At 45.8% G+C, this 18,612-nt stretch overlaps 1 protein-coding gene across 1 annotated transcript in view; it reads left to right on the top strand.

Annotated features, from left to right (window-relative positions):
- The window catches only part of mmp11a (matrix metallopeptidase 11a), a 66,077-nt gene that overhangs the window by 32,234 nt on the left and 15,231 nt on the right, over positions 1–18,612 (top strand). Inside the window, exons 4-6 of the mRNA XM_068055466.1 lie at positions 5,153–5,286; positions 7,440–7,681; positions 9,716–9,920. Of these exons, the coding sequence (XP_067911567.1) occupies positions 5,153–5,286; positions 7,440–7,681; positions 9,716–9,920 (581 nt within the window). The remainder of the gene's footprint in view (positions 1–5,152; positions 5,287–7,439; positions 7,682–9,715; positions 9,921–18,612) is intronic.

Here is an 18,612-nt window from a genome sequence, read left to right as displayed (position 1 = left end):
TTTGATGTATGTTCAATTTTTTTGGAGAAATACCCAACTGATCTCTCAATGCCTGACTCATCGTCTTGGATCAGGACGGCACCTACCCCTTGGTCACTAGCATCCACTGCCACTTTAAATGGTTTGTTAAAGTTTGGAGCTGCCAGCACTGGTTTGATGATTTAAGATGGCTTTCAGCCTCTGTCAAGCTGTTTGGCACCTCCCTGACTACACTACCTTTCCTTCTTTCTGTAACAAGTCTGTCAGTGGTGCAGCAATAGTGCTGTAGTTTGTCCCAAACTTCCAGTAAAACCCACACATCCCCCAAAAATATCATGATTTCCCATTTGGTCACGGGGACAGGAAAATTTATCAGTGCCTGTATCATTGCTTTTCTTGGCAACGCTCTTGACTCAATATGCCCTAAGTAGGTTACTTGAGCTTCAGCGAACTCTCCTTGCAAGATTTACCACTCAGTCAGCTGACTGTAACCTTCAGAGCGGGCTTCTTCAGTGGCTGCCCCCCCCCCCCCACAGGTGTCACTGTACACTAACAGATCATCCAGGTACACTACACAGTCGGGAAGGCCAACCACTACCTGGTTCATCAGCCTTGGAAGGTGGCTAGGGCAGTTCTTAATTCAAAGGGCATCATCCGGAACTGGAATAAGCCGTCTGGGGTTCTTTGACCTGCTCTTGTAGCCACAGCATTTCGGCTGGTCCAGTTCAGTTTCTGGTCAATGGTGACCCCCAGGATACTGGGGGATTTAGCGATGGTAAGACTGTTGAACGTCAAGGGAGATGGTTAGATTTGCTCTCTCGCTTGAGATGGTCGTTGCCTAGCACTTATTTGGCGCAAATGTTCCTTGCCACATCAGCCCAAGCCTGGATGTTGTCTGGGTCTTGCTCCATATGGACACAGGCTGCTGCATTATCTGGAATTGCGAATGCTGCTGAACATTGTACAATCATCAGCCAACATCCCCACTTCTGGCCTTCTGCTGGAGGGAAGGTCATTGATGAAACAGCTGAAGATTGTTGGGCCTAGGACACTACCCTGAGGAACTTCTGCAGTGATGTCCTGGAGCTGAGATGATTGACCTTCAACAACCATCTTCCTTTGTGCTAGGTATGACTCCAACCAGCGGAGAGTTTCCCCCTGATTCCCATTGACTTTAGTTTTGCTAGGGCTCCTCGATGTCATACTCTGTCAAATGCTGCCTTGATGTCAAGGGCAGGCATTCTCACTTCACCTCTTGAGTTCAGCTCTTCTATCTATGTTTGAACCAAGGCTGTAATGAAGTCAGGAGCTGGCCCTGGCAGAACACAAACTGAGCATCACCGAGCAGGTTATTGCTAAGCACTGTTGATGACCCCTCCCATCACATTACTGATTGAGAGTAGACTGAGGCGGTAATTGGCTGGGTTGGACTTGTCCTGCTTTTTGTGTACAAAACATACCTGGGCAATTTTCCACTTTACCGGATAGATGCCAGTGTTGTAGCTGTACTGGAACAGCTTGGCTAGGGGCGCAGCAAGTTCTGGAGCACAGGTCTTCAGTACTATTGCCAGAATGGTTCTCCCTGCATTGGTAATAGCACTAACACATGGTCTCTGGGCTGAAATGTGCTGACCTTGGCATGTTTATCCACCTGACTTTTTTTTTTTTATTGCTGTCTGGGAGGTTTTTAGGTGTTCCTGAGCCACCTCATAGGCTCTCGTGAGTCATTCTCAGAAGCTGGAGATGTCGTCTAATTGTCCATGGGTCCCAAAAACCCTTCCTTGACTTAGAGGACTCGTGTTTATAAACTAATTCAAAGGAACTAAAGCCAGTGGACTCATTGAGTGAGTCTCTGATAGAAGAAATCGCAGCCATGGGGTACTTGTAGCAGTATGCCCTGATTATTGTCTTTAGGGTCTGGTGGTACTGCTCCAAAGCCCCATGTGACTGTGGGTGAGGCTGAGGACTTTAGCTATGTTATGCCAAGATTGGATCTCAGCAGGCAGCCCATGATCAGGTGAAGAATTGGGTTAGCCCCTCCACCACTACCTTGGCAGAGATAGTTCTTGGAGGGCTAGCCTCTGGATGTAGAGTAGCCACATCCATAATGGTGAGATCTGGCAGGGGTGAAGGTGGTAGCTTCCTTAGGGGTTTTAGAGAGACTGAGAGGTCAGGGAGACTTGGCAGTTACAGGAAAAGGTCCCAGGCACTTTTCCTGACTCTGGTGACCCGATCCATGGCCAAACAAGCTCCGTCAGAGGAGGCTGAACTGGCACTGCAGATAGATAGTGTCTTTAATGCATCGGTGCAGACTCGATGGGCCGAAGGGCCTCTTCTGCACTGTATTATTTTGTGATTCTGTGATTGATCCTGTCCCTTTATGTCTTTATTCATCCGTGGAGCCCCACTAGTGTTTAGTTTGTTCTTTCCTTCATAATACTGTTGCTAAAATTGAAGCTCATGGAATTGAAAACAAATTATTGAGCTGATTAGGAAATTCTCCAAGCAGAAGGAGACAGAGTAGGGTTAATGGGCAAATACTCTAATTAGCAGGATGTGACTAGTGATGTTTCACAAGGATCTGTGTTAGGACCTCAATGATTCGATATATTCTTTACTTGCATGGTGGAATGAAACCACCTATCCAAATTTGCCAATTCCACAAAGTTAGGTGGCATTGTAATTTTTCACTTCCATCTATACTGCTTACAGTGAGATATTAATACATTGAGTAAATGGGCAAAACTGTGGCTGATGGATCTCAATGTAGGCAAATGTGAGGTCATCACCTAAAATGGTGAAAAGCTGCAAACAGTGGATGTTCCAAAGAGTCTTTGGTGGGTGGTGGTGGGGGGGGTGCAGGTTGTCCAGGTACATTGATCATTAAAATATCATGAACCGGTACAGGAAATGATCAAAAAGGCTAATGGACTAGAATACAAGGTGGTAGAAGCCATGTTACAGCTGTACAAAAGCCCTGGTTAGACCACACCTTGAGTATTGTGAGCAGCTCTGGGTATCTAGTGTATCGCAGATTTACTAGAATAATGCCTGGACTCCCAGGGTCAATCTACCAGGAGAGATTAAACAAACAAGGCTTGTATTCCCTAGAATTTAGAAAGTTAAGGGGTGATTTGATTGAAGTTTTCAAGCTATTAATAGACAGGGTACATGGAGAGAAACCAAAGGTATTCAGGAATATAGAGGTAGGTCTCAGTTCAGCTTTGATCTTATTGAATAGCAGGACAGGTTTAAGGGGCTAAATGGCCTCTTCATGTTCCTATGTGACCAAAAACATGGTCAAGGAGGTAGGTTTTAAGAAGGATGGAGAGATAGCAAGGTGAAGATGTTTATGAAGGACATTCCAGAGCTTGGGGCCTTGGCAGCTGATGGCAGGTCCACCAATAACAGAGTGAGTAAAATCAGGGAATGTGCAAGAAATTGGAATTCAATTGCAGAAATCTCGTAGAGCTGGAGGAGATTATAGAAATATGGAGGAATTTGAAAACCAGTATGATTTTAAAATCGAGTCATTGCCTTGACATTTTAAATGCCTTAACCATCTATACGCTAGGGAATACAAGCCTGGCTTATGCAGCCTGTGCTCATTTTAACCCTCTGAGCCCTGGTATTATTCTGGTGAATCTGCACTGCACTCTCCTCTAGGCCAATAAATCCTTTGTGGTGCAGTACTGACCACTATATTCCAGGTGTGGCCTAAGCAAGGCTTTGTATAAATGAAGCATCGCTCCCTCTCCTCAGATTCCAACCCCTTAAAGTAAAACCCAACATTCCATCAGCATTTTACATTACTTTTTATCCCTATCCAGTCTATTATAGAAAAATACTCTGATCTTTCTATCTTTGATTCAAAGTGGAAGACCTCGCACTTTCCAACATAAAACTCCATCTGCCACAGTTTTGCCCACTTGCTGTCTCTGTCTCTTTGTATCTTTCTGCTCCCATCTACAAATCTCACTGTCGCTACTGACTTCGTTAGCTGCAAACTTGTACATACAAGTTTCTCTACTCCTTCATTTATTCAAGTCTTTGATAAATTTGAAAAACTAAGGCCCCAGTACAGACCCTGGGTACTCACATCCCACCCAATCAGAAAACATTCCCTTTTATGTCTGCTGTGCCTCCTACATCCCAATTAATTTCCAACCCATGTCACAAAGCTATCCCCAATTCTGTGACCTTTTTTTTTTGCGATCTAATAGTTCCTACCCGATCCTGAGAATCTCCTGTAATCTGGTCGCAGTGTCAGAAAGCTGCAATGATGTCTGTCGTGTCAGAAAGCTGCAATGATGTCTGTCATGCCAGTCCCCAGGACTAGGTGGGAAGGGGAGGGAGCACTGGGGGCTGCTGGTCACAGACGCCACTGATACTTGTAATGAAAGTAAAGTTTCCCTAATAAAAACAAGAAATGCTGGAAATACTCAGCAGGTCTGGCTGCATCTGTGGAGAGAGAAGCAGAGTTAACATTTCAGGTTAGTGACCCTTCAGAACAAAATTTTCCTAATGTTGCTGCATAGGTGAGTTGTGGATTTGGGTGTGACCACAAAGCAGATGTTTTCCATCTCCTGTGAAAGGGTTCTGCACATAGATGTGCTGCTCCATCGGAAATCCCAGTATATAGCATAGCACCTATGAGATCCAGGTCCACCAGCTCCTGGGCCAAGAACAGCTGTGGAACAGGTCCAGTCCTTTGACTCTGCCTGCTGCATAATCTCCCTTGTGCTCTGAGTCAGCAGATGGACTTTTCTCCTCCACCACCCCTCTGGCCACCATGCTCCCACCCAGTTTCTATGTTAGTGTGTGGAAATGGAAGGTTCTGACATTGGCAAAATTAGTGTCGACCTATGGAATGTGATGGTCGTCATCAACAATTTCCTCCTTCCTCTTCCACGTCATCATTCTCTCCCTCCTTCCATTGCTCAGTATTGAGCTGACCCTAGGAATCTTAGTGAGGACTGCATTCTTTCTGGGGGTGGAGTGGGGGGGGGGGGGGGTCCTGCTGTTAATACTGCACTGTAAAGAGATTGCTATGTTTTCATGGCAACAGTGATCTGGGAATGCCATGACCTTTTAGTGTGATTTATTGTTGGTTTCTTGGTCTCCCATTTTCTGTTGAAAAACAACCTGTCAGCATCTCTTTCTCACTTTGCAGGTATTGGCATGGAGATAACCTGCCATTTGATGGCCCTGGTGGAGTGCTGGCACATGCCTTCTACCCCCAAACCCCTCAGGCTGGAAACATACACTTTGACTATGACGAGCTGTGGACCACCGACAGTAACAAGGGTAGGTGAGCTCGCAATAGGCATAATACATTGGGCAAGTGAGAGTCACTGAGGGTCATCCTGACAACCACCTGGGCAGAGGAGGGCAATAAATAAATGCTGACATCCCATAAACATTTTTTAAAAAGTAGACCACCGAGAGAGTTGGAGGCGCCAATGGCTTCCTCATCTCAGCCACCTCTTGCAATGCCCAACCCTGTGCCCAAGTACTGCCAGCGAATGCAAACCAATAAGAGGTTTGAAATAAAAACGAGGCTGCATTTGCTGACAATGCAACCACTAGGTGCTGCACTGGCACACGTGCATATGCAGCCTGTTCCACTAAAACGTCAATCTGCAATGCCAGGCAGCTGCCAGGACTAAAGATGGTGCTGCTCAAATAGTCACAAAGGCAATGTAAACTCATGGCAGCACACAATGGCCAGAGAGTGGGCGGGAGGAGGGGGTGGGGGAAGGGGGGAGGGTTGGTGGTGAGGGGGCAGCACGAGCGAGCGGGGGTGTGGAAAGCAAGGAGCGAGTGGCCAGGGAGAGCGGGTGGGGTGGGGGGGGCACCTGAACCAGCGGCCACCAAGGTCTTCGGCCGTTCTCTGACTGCTTGCCCCCCTCCACTTCACTTTCCCCCCCCCCCCCGCCCACATTACACTATGTCATCTGCGCATGCGCCAACCAGTCCTGGCAACACAGAGCAGTTTGCGCATGCGCGTATCTTGGCGTAGTCTGACATTAGTGGCTGGCTGCGTTGTCAAGAATTACTTTGTAAAAACAAAGTGCTGTAAATACTCAGCAGGTCTGGTAGCATTTGTTGAGAGAAACTGAATTAATAGGCAGAATTTTATGGCGCGCCACCCCCCAGCTCACAAACAAGATTAGGCCAAAAAATTGAGTGCGAGGCGGGAGGTGACGTTCTCTATGCCTTCCCGCCTCTGAGAAACAGCCCACCCCAGGCCAAAGAAGACTCTTAAGTGGCCAATTAACTGCCACTTGAGGATATCCCACTGCCAACACTGGTATTTTCCTGTCGGCTGGACAGCAAAGTCCCCAAGAACACCACCAGGTAAAACCTGGCAGCATTCTTGTGGACTGTGGGAGGGGGCCCTCCTGATTGGCCACCCCCGAAGACCTAACCACGCACAAAACACACAACCCTCCACTCTCCCTTGTCCCAGGTGAAGCCCCAAAAACTTTCCTGCTTTCTGTGGCCATGCTTCCTTCTCCTGCCGTTGATTGGATGTAGTCCCAGCAGTAGCCTATGCTTTGCTGGGACTAAGCTGCCAGCCCACTGGCCAGCAGCTCTATTAGGTGGGACTGCCTGCCTCAAGGAGGTGGTAGTCCCACCGAAGACCAATTCAGTGCGAAAAATCTCTGCATGACTCCCCAGGCCCAGCAGAGACGGGCTCGTCACAGACTTTTCAGCTGGTGGGTAAGGCTTCCCGCCCAACATTAAATTCCAGCCAATGTTTCAAGTCTGACCTTTCATAGTGTTGAAATTGTGCAGCAAGAGTTCTAGATTGGGGAATTACTACTGCAGGTGGCAGGCCGGAGGACTAGGGCCATGTGGTACATTATTGAAAATCTTGTTATAAGACAAAATTGGTCCGAGATCTGCATTCAACTGGTTCACTGCCTGTGTTCAGAGCACTGGACTACAAGGGAGTCAAATCAGCCAATAATTCTGCTCCTGATCACCACCTTGTGACTCCTGGTGTCTGTGTGTGACTGGGTGGAATCTTACTGCCTTTGAAAATTTCTGAGGTCAGGACCAAACGCAGGTCCCAATACTGCTGGTGATGCTTGGCTGCTCCTGCATAATCTTACCGGAGGTTGACCTTTTGGATTCCTCTCCTAGGGTGGGGGGTGGGGGGAGTTGGTGTGTCTTTGGGTTTTGTGGTAGACTGGGTGGGTGTTTGAGAGAGTTTTGTGGATGCTTGTGCAAGATATTGAGTGGGGCTGGTTTGGTGCAATAGCCTATTAACATTCACTTCCAGGCTCGTTCATGAAAAGTGTGAGCTGGGTATCCATTGGTGGGGGGGTAAGTTGGGTATTAGGCTCCAGGGGCCTTTAGGAGAACCAAGGACAAAGACTGCTGTGAAAGTCACTGCCTGTTGTATTGAGCACCAGACCATGGTGACATTCTTGCTTCTATTCTATGGACAGGTACTGATCTCCTTCAAGTAGCAGCCCACGAGTTTGGCCATGCCCTTGGCCTACAACACTCAAGAGTCCCGAAATCCTTGATGTCACCTTATTACACTTTCCGCTACCCACTGAGTCTGGCAGAAGATGACAAGCAAGGGATACAGTATTTATACGGCAGCCCTCGCTACAATGAGGTCGAGCACTTCAATCCAGACACGGAAACCAATGATCTACCCTGGGTTGACCATCGTGGAAACAAGGTACAAAAAGCTTACAGACATAGCACCATAGGGACAAGAGGAGGTCTTTCGGCCTGTTCTGTCATTCAATTAAATCATGGCTGATCTGTACTTCAACTCCATTTACCCTCCTTTTGCTCTTTATCCCTTGATTCCCTTACCTAACAAAATCTATCTTCGTCTAAAAATCTTCAATTGTCCCTTCGCAACCACAAACTTTTGAAGGAGAGAGTGCCAGATTTCACTAGCCTTTGTTTGCTTCTGTTTCCACTCCTAAACAGCTTGGCTCTAGTGTTAAGGTTATGTCCCCCTGTTCTGGACTCTCTCCCACCAGAGGAAATAGGGTAGATAGTTTCTTTCTATCAAATCCTTTCAACATTTTAAAATATCAAGATCTGAGGGACCTGTAAATAAATGGGGTTTAACCCCTGCCTCCATGAGTCAGACAGTTTCAGCATTTGTTCGGCTGGGAATTTTCCCCAGATCTGTTCCTGTTCCCCTGCCAGAACTTCACTGGAAACCCTGCTTTTTGCACAGAGATTTCTGTCGGAGTTACAGACAAGTCTCTACAATACAGTGAAGGCATTGATCGGTCTTCGCCAAAAGTTATTGGCTATGCCCACAGAGGTACCACATTGACCAACTGGCCAGTTATTTTAGAGGTTGGAGCTGGCCCACCTTGTCTCTTCAATGATTGGAGCCAACATTTTCACTGATGCCTCAAAACCAGTGTCAAGTCCCATATAGCAATGCTCGATTGGGTTCTAGAGGATAGGTATTAGGAATAGGAGGACCAGCTCACAACTGACATGATGAGAATTAACCTGTTCTGGAAGTTGCTGGGTCAGTTTCTAACTGAAGTTGTAGGCTTTAGATCATTTGTGCTTATTCCATTCTTCCACAGGCTGATGTACATTGGGCACTGATTCCAACCTACACTCACTGGCCACCATTAGAATCTGACTGCTTCCTCTAACGCCAGTCCATATCCGTATACAATTTGGGGCACCTCCCACTGTTACTGAGCCTTATCCAGGAAAGACTGCAGTCTGATCCCAGAGGATTGTGGATACTCCATCATTGAATACATTTAAGGCTGGGATAGACAGATTTTTGGTGTCTCAGGGCATCAAGGGATATAGCGAATGGGCAGGGAAAATAGAGTTGAAGCCTAAGGTCAGCCACGATCATATTGAATGGTGGAGCAGGCTCGATGGGCCGCATGGTCTTCTCCTCCTAATTCTTGTGTTCTGAGCTAAATGATCTCACATGGGGCATTGTGTTTACCTCACTGCCCTTGGATTGGGGGCAAGAAAGAGGAAATCATCCAGGGTTTCTGCTCCTGTTCCCGTTCACCATTCTGTGCTGGAAAGTGTTTGCGTGTAAGCATTGGCTGAGAGACCCGGTCCTTGAACAGCCAGACAACCTTTACTGTTCAGTCTCATTTTTTTAAAAATAAAAAGGCCACTCACATTCCAGCTCACTTCTGTGCCTTCAGGAGAGGATTGGAGAAAATATTTCCTTTTTATTCTCCTAATGCAATGCCAGCATTTATTGCCCATCCCTAATTGCCCTTGAGAGGTTGGTAGTGAGTACCTTCTTTGAACTGCTGCAGTCCATGTGGGGTAGGTACACCCACAGTGCTGTTAGGAAGGGAGTTCCAGGATTTTGACCCGGCGACAGTGAAGGAACGGCGATATAGTTCCAAGTCAGGATGGTGTGTGACTTGGAGGGGAAATTGCAGGTGGTGGTGTTCCCATGCATCTGCTGCCCTTGTCCTTCTAGATGGTAGAGGATGTGGGTTTGGAAAGTACTGTTGAAGGAGCCTTGGTGCATTGCTGCAGTGCATCTTGTAGATCGTACACACTGCTGAAACTGCATTGGTGGTGAAGGGAGTGAATGTTTGTGGATAGGATGGCAATCAAGCGGGCTGCTTTGTCCTGGATGGTGGCGAGCTTCTTGAGCGTTGGAGCTGCACCCATCCAGGTATGTAGAGAGTGACGACCATTAATACAGAAGCTGTATAACAAACTGTCACCTATTCACCATTTGCAGCCAGATGCCTGTGAGACTGACTTTGATGCAGTGTCAATGATCCGTGGAGAGCTCTTCTTTTTTAAATCCAAGTACGTGTGGAGATTGAGAGACAGACACCTGCAGCCCGGTTACCCGGCACTGGCCTCCCGCCACTGGTGGGCAATCCCTGACCACATCGATGCAGGATTTGAGGATGCAGCGGGGAACTTCTGGTTCTTCCAAGGTTAGATTTCCTTTGATTTATTTCATATTTTAACTGCCTCTCCTCCCTTCTATAACTCTTCATTTCCTACTCCAAACAATTGGGTGGGCTATTTATTTTTAAGACTGTATCCATGTGTGAAATGGTGCATCTGGCCAGAGATACAGGTCAGTTGTGGGACTGGTCAGGTCTTTGGGTCAGTAGTGGGAGAGAGCCGAAAGCATCAGAGAAATCAGAAGAGGGATCTGAGCAGCCTGCCACTACCTCCTAGGAGTTCTAGATTAACTAAAAAAAAAATGTAAATCACTAAGGGTATGTACATGGATGTTTGACAAAAATGTTCTGTTAAATTTCCTCTTGTTATCATGGCACGTAATTTATTCAGTTGCACCACTTCCAGTGTTATCTAGTGTTGGTCGCTGGCTGGTAACTCACCTTTTCAGTGGCTTGTTGATGAATGTAAAGACGTGAATTGACGGGGACAAATGGGGGTGTAGAATTTACAATGAGTACAATTGTTTACAGGACTTCTTTGTGTGAGATGAGTGGGAGATGTTCAAGGGATGGGATAGTTTCTTTGGCCCAGTGTGAGTGACTATCTGAACCCTTTTGAGCTAGTAAGACATCCCTGCCATCCTGATCATCAATGTGAGCATCTGGTCTGGTGCTGGGCATGTCCTCGTTCCAGGTAGCAGAAGCATGTCTTCAGCGTGCCAATGACACAGCTGGTGGTCATGCAGCTGTCATGCTTTCTTGAGCTTCATAGAATGGTTACAGCACAGAAGGAGGCCATTTGGCCCATTATGCATGTACCAGCTCTCCAGAACAACTCGCCTACTCCCACTCCCCCTACCTTTTCCCTGTAGCCCTGCAAACATTTTTACTTCAGATCATTATCCAATTCCTTTTTGAAAGCCACAATTGAATCTGCCTCCACCACACCCTCCGTGCATTCCAGATCCTAACCACTTGCCACATGAAAAGCTTTTCCTCATGTCGCCATTGCTTCTTTTGCCAAACACCTTAGATCAGTGTCCTCTTGTTCTTTATCCTTCTGTCAATGGGAACAGTTTCTCCCTACCTACTGTGTCCAGACTCCTGATTTTGAATACCTCTATCAAATCACCTCTCCCTTTTCCAAGGAAAACAGTCTCAACTTTTCCAGTCTATCTTCATAACTGAAATTCCTCATCCCTGAAACCATTCTTGTGAATCTTTTCTGTACTCTCTCCAATGCCTGAACATTCTTCCCAAATTGTGGGGCCCAGAACTGAACACACTGCCCCAGTTTAGGCCAAACCAGTGTTTTATACATGTTTATATCATAACTTCCTTGTTCTTGTTCTCTGCCCCTTTTTTAGAAAGCCTGGGATCCTGTACATTTTATTAACCACTTTTTCAACCTGCCCTGCCACCTTCAATGATTTGTGTATGTATACCCATAGATCCTCTGCTCCTGCACCCACATTAGAATTGTATCCTTTATTTTATTTTGCTTCTCCTCATTCTTCCCACAAAGAATCACTTCACACTTTTATGCATTAAATTTCATCTGCCACTTGTCTGCCCATTCCACCATCCTGTCTGGCATTTTGAAGTTTATCGCTATCCTCCTCACAGTACTTCCAGGTTTTATGTGATCTGCAGATTTTGAAATTGTTCCCTGTACACCCATGTCTAGGTCATTAATCTTCTTTGGCCTCCTTGTCTTGAGAGACAATGAGTAAGTGCCTGGAGGTGGTCAGTGGTTTGTGGAGCAGCACCTGGAGTGGCTATAAAGGTCAATTCTAGAGTGACAGACTCTTCCACAGGTGCTACAGATAAAATTGGTTGCTGGGGATGTTACACAGTTGGCTCTCCCCTTGCGCTTTTTTTTTTCTTCCTGCCAACTGCTAAGTCTCTTCGCCTCGCCACTCTTTAGGCCTGCCTTAATGGCTGCCCGCCAGCTCTGGCGATCACTGGCAACTGATTCCCACGACTTGTGGTCATGTCACAGGACTTCATGTCACGTTTGCAGACATCTTTAAAGCGGCGATATGGACGGCCGGTGGGTCTGATACCAGTGACTAGCTCGCTGTACAATGTGTCTTTGGGAATCCTGCCATCTTCCATGCGGCTCACATGGCCAAGCCATCTCGAGCGCCGCTGGCTTAGTAGTGTGTATAAGCTGGGGATGTTGGCTGCCTCGGACTTCTGTGTTGGAGATACGGTCCTGCCACCTGATGCTAAGGATTCTCCGGAGGCAGCGAAGATGGAATGAATTGAGACATCGCTCTTGGCTGACATATTTTGTCCAGGCCTCTCCATAGAGCAAGGTACTGAGGACACAGGCTTGATACACTCGGACTTTTGTGTTATTAATATAGGTCATAAATATAGATCAAGAAAAGCAGGGGTCCTAACATGGACCCCTGAGGAGCCCGACTATATATCTTCCTCCAGTCCGAAGAACATCAGTTAACCACTGGGGAGGTGGTGGCGTAGTGGTATTGTCACTGGACTAGTAACCCAGAGACCCTAAGTATTGCTCTGGCGACATGGGTTCGAATCCCACCACAGCAGAAGGTGGAATTTGAATTCAATTAATAAACCTGGTATTAAAAAGCTAGTCTAATGATGAAACCATTGTTGATTGTTGTAAAAACCCATCTGGTTCACTAATGTCCTTTTTAAGGGAGGGAAATCTGCTGTCCTTACCTGGTCTGGCCTACATGTGACTCCAGACCCACAGCAATGTGGTTGACTCTTACATGCCCTCTGAAATGGCCTAACAAGCCACTCAGTTAGGGCAATTGGGGATGGGCAATAAATGCTGGCCTGGCCAGCGACACCCACATCCTATGAATGAATGAATAAAATAAAAAATAAAAATAAAAAATTCCTGTCATTCACCCAATTTTGTTTCCTTGTTACTGTCCCTTTTATTCTTTTGGTGACCAGCCTGTTATGTGGCACTTAATCAAATATCTTTTGGAAGTCTGTGTACACCACATCCTCCCACATGCCAAAAACTTGCAGGTTGATAGGTTAATTGGTCATTATAAATTGCCCCTAGTATAGGTAGGTGGTAGGGAAATATAGGGACAGGTGGGGATGTGGTAGGAATATGGGATTAGTGTAGGATTAGTATAAATGGGTGGTTAATGGTCGGCACAGACTCGGTGGGCCGAAGGGCCTGTTTCAGTGCTGTATCTCTCTAATAAAAAAAAAAATTACCCTCATCAACTCTGTTATCTCATCAAAAAACTCAAGCAGGTTAGTTAAACACGATTTTTCCCTTAAAGTATCTGCACTGGCTTTCCTTAATTAATCCACATTTGTCCAAGTGACAGTAATTCAGGACAAAATTAATTTCTCAAAGCTTTCCCACCACTGAGGTTAAACTGACTGGTCTGTAGTTCCTGGTCTTGTCCTTGCACCCTTTTTTTTTGAACAAGGGTATAACATTTGCAGTTCTCCAGTCCTCTGACACCACTCCTGTATCTAAGGAGGATTGGACAATTATGGCCAGTGCTTCTGCAATTTTCACCCTTACTTCCTTCGGTATCCTTGGATGCATCTCATTCAGTCCTTGTAACTTATCAACTTTAAGTACAGCCAGCTTACCTAATACCACCTCTATCAATTTTTAGCCCATCCAGTGTCTAAACTACCTCTTCCTTCATAACTTGAGCAGCATTTTCTTCCTTGGTAAAGACCAATGTGAAATATTAACTTAGTACCTCAGCCATGCACCTTCCTCCATGCGTGAATCCCCTTTTGGGTCACTAATCATCCCCACTCCTCCTTTTACTAACAGTTTCTTATTTATATACCTGTAAAAGACTTTTGGATTCCTTTTATGTTAGCGACCAGTCTTTTCTCATACTCTTTGCTGCTTTGATTTTGTTTGTTTCAATACTGCTCAGCCTTCTATATTCAGTTGGGTTCTCAATTGTATTATGAACTTGATGCCTCTCCTGATCTGTTTGCCCTACCTTTTCACCCTGGTGAGAATGTACCTTGACAATTGCCTCTTCAAGGCAGCCCATTGTTCCGTGACCATTCTGCCTGCCAATTTGATTCGAATTTACCTGCGCCACATCCGTTCTCACTGCATTTGACGTTGGCCTCCCCTAAAGAATTAGTTTTACTCTGGATAGCTCCTTGTCCTTTTCCATAGTTAACCTAAAACTTAGGATGCTATGGTCAATCTCCCCTAAATGTTCCCCTACTGACACTTGATTTACTTGACCCACCTCATTCCTCAGAATCCGATCCAACAATGCCTCCTTCCTCACTTGACTAGAGGCATACTGTTACCTCACTGCTCTTGGATTGGGGCCATTCAGCCCCTCAAGCCTGCTCTCCCATGCAATAAGATCATGGCTGATCTGATTGTGGCCTTTAATTCCACTTTCCTCCCTGCACCACCCCCAAATTTTTGACTCCGTCAATCAGAAATCTGTCTAACTCAGCCTTGAACTCATTCAATGACCCAGCCTCCACTGGCGTTCAATAAGGTGCCTCATAAAAAGGTAAAATAAGAGCTCATGGTGTTGGGGGTGATATATTGGCATGGATAAAAGTATTAACTAACAGATTGAGATAAATGGGTCATTTTCCAGATGGCAAGCTGTAACTAGTGGAGTATCACAGGGATCAGTGCTGGGCTGCACCCCCCCCCCCCCCCCCCACCAATCTGAACCCTCCCTGCCAACAACATCATATTCCCAAGTGGCTATCTGCACTTTCAACTCACAAACCTTAATAACCACACAGTCAAATACATACACTCTAAACCTCATTTAGACCTTATTACAGTCCCTCTTGCTCTAACCCCAGCTAATTCCTTACTATTTCCTACAGTGGGGCTATCTGTCTCTCCCAATTCTCTGTGCACCTTGGTTTTCCTCTAATATTACCTTCTGGTTCTCTCATGCCTCCCAAGTTAGTTTAAACCCTTCCCAATAGCGCCAGCAAATCGCCCCACAAGGACATTTATTTATTTAGAGATACAGCACTGAAACAGGCCCTTCAGCCCACCGAGTCTCTGCTGACCAACAACCACCCATTTATAATAATCCTTCATTAACCCCCATATTCCCTACCATATCCCCACCGCCCTGTCTTCAGCTGTGGAAGCGCCTTGAGAGGAGCCCCCAATATCTAGAGCCTGCCCCTCTTCAGCCCTCACATGCACTCCCTGTGGTTGCCTGGAGTGATTAAGTGCCTGACAATGGGGAGATGCATGGCTGGCCCATCTCATCCACCTATCGCTCCATTGATCTCCATGAATAAGGCTGTCCTGTGGAGGTCTGTTTATTTCCCCTTGCATCCACCTGGTGTTCTGCTCCATGTGTCTGTCCATTCTCTCAATGGTCAATGCCATGTGTTCCTATGCCAGAGATTATGGCATCACTCATGAAATGGATGGACTGCTACATGGTTTGCACATGGGAATGCAGTGCCTCTGGAAACTCTGATATTTGATGCTGCTGCTGCTGCTGAAGCATCTGTTACTTTGCTGAGAACACCCAAGGCTGAGCATCACTAGACCTCTCCTCACTCCTCCAAAGGGGAAATGGGCACAGTGTCACTGCTTCCGTTACCACCTCCTGTACATCTGAGCCGTGCTTACCAGATAGTGCCACCCATTCTGGATGTGCAACAAAGCCCACCCACATGAGTGAATCTGTGCTGATGGCAGGTGCACTGGAATGAAATGTCCAGTATCCTGAGATGGCTTTGCATCCTGTGAGCTTTCCAATGTGGCAGGAGCTCTGGTCTGTTTCTCATCTGCAGTACCTACTGGAGAGACATGATTTAAGTGAAACAGCTTCTCCTTCAACCAACCCCCGGTGCCTCCCTTTGGTCAGAAGCTTCCAATGGCGTTAAAGGTCCACACAGCTGCCACAGCTCATACATGGTCGAGTAAATGTTGCATACAGCCATTGTTTTACTCAGTCCATTGTTTCTACACCTGCCTGGCCCTCAGTGACAGGCTGCCCTGCCTTGACCCATCCGATTTCTATGGCCACTTCCTCCATCGTTCTCAGCACAGTGTTGAATGGCACTCTGTCTGCGGTTCATTGATACTTCCTGGCATTCTCTGTGTGCTCCTCCTGCAGTGTCTCATGGCACATCTGTGCTGGTCACCCTGAGGCACTGTAAATTTCTATCACTGCCATTGGGATGGTATGGTGAGGTGGGCAGTCTGCCATCTCAATGCAGCATTCACTCATCACTGACCGTGGGGTTAGGATATGTGTGAACTGGGCACCTCATTGTGGACCTTGGTGCCTGGTGCTGCCTGATGTATGGGTCTACCACCTGGCCTCATAATTCATGGGACACTTTTAACTTGTGTTGAGCTTCCAGTTTGCAACTCTGTGTGTCACTCACCACCGCGGATCACTAAATCTCTTCCTGCACTGGATCCAGGTTCTTGCAATGATCCTTCAGTTACTTATGTCTGCTACCTTTAGCCATGCCTTCTTGGTGAGACTTGCTGGTCTCCTCCTCCTCCCGTCTGCTGGAAACAGGACCTGTCTCCTTCCTCTGCGCGCTAAAGCGCCTCCAGGGAGGCGTTGCTGAATTGTGGAATAACCTTCCTCATTCTGATACCATTCCTCTGCTGTCAATACCTCCTCCTTGCCTCAGTCTTCAACCTGCCTGAATGCTGTGCATTTGCCTTTAAAAATGGCGACTACTTGCAAGATGCTGGTATTGGGACCCGCCCACCGTCATTAATTGGCCAGCTCCCCTGCCTGCAAGCCGGTAGTTGCTAGTAAAATCCCACAGGGAGTCCCACTGTCTGCCCCTGTGTGCCACCAACTCGCATTTCCATCCAATTAGTAAAATTCAGGTCGATTATGTCCTAAAGACCACAAGGGGACATACCATATTAGATTTAGTAATGTGCAATGAGCCAGATTTAGTTAATAGCTAAACAGTACGTGAACATCTATCTAATAGTGATCATAATATGATTGTGTTTTGAAAGGGAGAAACACAAAACAACTACTAAGATTCGAGATTTAGGTGAGGCTGACTTCAATAGGTTGAGACAGAAGCCGTCGACAGTAAACTGGGCAAATCTGTTAATGGATAAAACGGCAGAATATCAGTTGGATATATTTTTAAAAATTATCATGCAGAACATGTTTATACCCTTAAGGGGCAAGAGCTCTAATTGATAAAAAAAATCCATGAACGACTAAAGAGATAAAAGACAATGTGAAACCAAATGGAAAAAGTATATAAAAAGAGAAAATATAGCACTGATCCTGAAGAATGGGAGCGATACGAAGAACAGCAAAATATGACAAAACAGTCAATAAAAGCCACAAAAAAGGGGAGCATGAAAGAAACTTGAAAGGGATATCAAAATCAACACACATTTTACCATTGTGGTTGGAAAAAAAGGATGGTTAGGAGCAATGTGGGACTTTGAAAATTGATAATGAAAATAAGGAAATAGCAGACATGTTGAATAATTACTTTGTCAGTATTTACAGTAGAGGAAGAGAACAGCATGCCAGACATCCTAAAGAAAATATTGAATCGGTCAGTGTCTCGCCAAAATTAACTTAAGCAAAATAAAGATAATGGAGAAAATAATGGTACTGAAGAGTGACAAATCCCCAGGATCAGATGGTTTCCATCCAAGGGTTATAAAGGAAGTAGGTGAGAACATTGCAGATGCCCTAATCATAATCTTCCAAAGTTCTCTTGATTTAGAATTTTTTGGATTTGAAAATTGCACGTCACTCTGCTATTTAAGGAAGGTGGGAGGGAAACCAGGGAATTATAGACCAGTTAGTATAACATCTGATGTCAGGAAATTACTAGAGTCTATAATTAAGGATAGAGAAACTAAACACCTTGAAAATTATCAACTGATCAGAAAAAGCAAGGATGGATTTGTAAAAGATGGGTCCTACCTGATGAACCTGATTGTATCTTTTGAAAAGGTGACTAAAATAGTGGACAGGGGAATATCTATGGATGTTGTTTATATGGACTTCCAGAAGGCATTTGATAAAGTCCCTTATAAGAGATTGTTTGCTAAATTTGAAGCTCGTGGAATTTGAAGGCAAATTATTAACCTGATTAGGAAATTGGCTCAAACAGCAGGAGATGGAGAGTAGGGATAATGGGCAATTCGGGATGGGCAATAATTGCTGTCTTTGATAGTGATGCTCACTTCCCAACAACGAATAAAACAAAGGTCTAATTGGAAAGAAGTGATTTCCCGCAAGCATCTGTGTTGGGACTGCAACTGTTCACTGTATATATTAGCAACTTAGATAATGGGATAAAAAGCCACATATCCAGATTTACCAATGACACAAAGATGAGCGGCATTGTAAGCAGTATAGCTGGAAGCATAAAATTACAGTGAGATATTAATAGATTAAGTGAATGGGCAAAACCGTGGCAGATGAATTTCCATGTAGGCAAATGCCAGGTCATCCATTTGGACCTAAAGTATAGAACAGGATACTTTTAAAATTGTGAACAGCTAGAAACAGTGGAGGTTCCAAAGCGTCTTGGGGGCCCAGATACATGGATCATTAAAATGTCATGAACAGGTACAGATATTAATCACAAAGGCTGATGGAATGCTAGCCTTTATATCTAGTGGACTGGAATACAGGGGGGTAGAAGTCGTGCTCTAGCTGTACCAAGCACTGGTTAGACCACACCTGGAGTCCTGTGAGCTGTTCTG

Source organism: Heterodontus francisci, chromosome 23, assembly GCF_036365525.1.
Source record: "Heterodontus francisci isolate sHetFra1 chromosome 23, sHetFra1.hap1, whole genome shotgun sequence".
Taxonomy (NCBI): domain Eukaryota; kingdom Metazoa; phylum Chordata; class Chondrichthyes; order Heterodontiformes; family Heterodontidae; genus Heterodontus; species Heterodontus francisci.
This window is presented reverse-complemented; position numbering and strand designations above follow the sequence as displayed.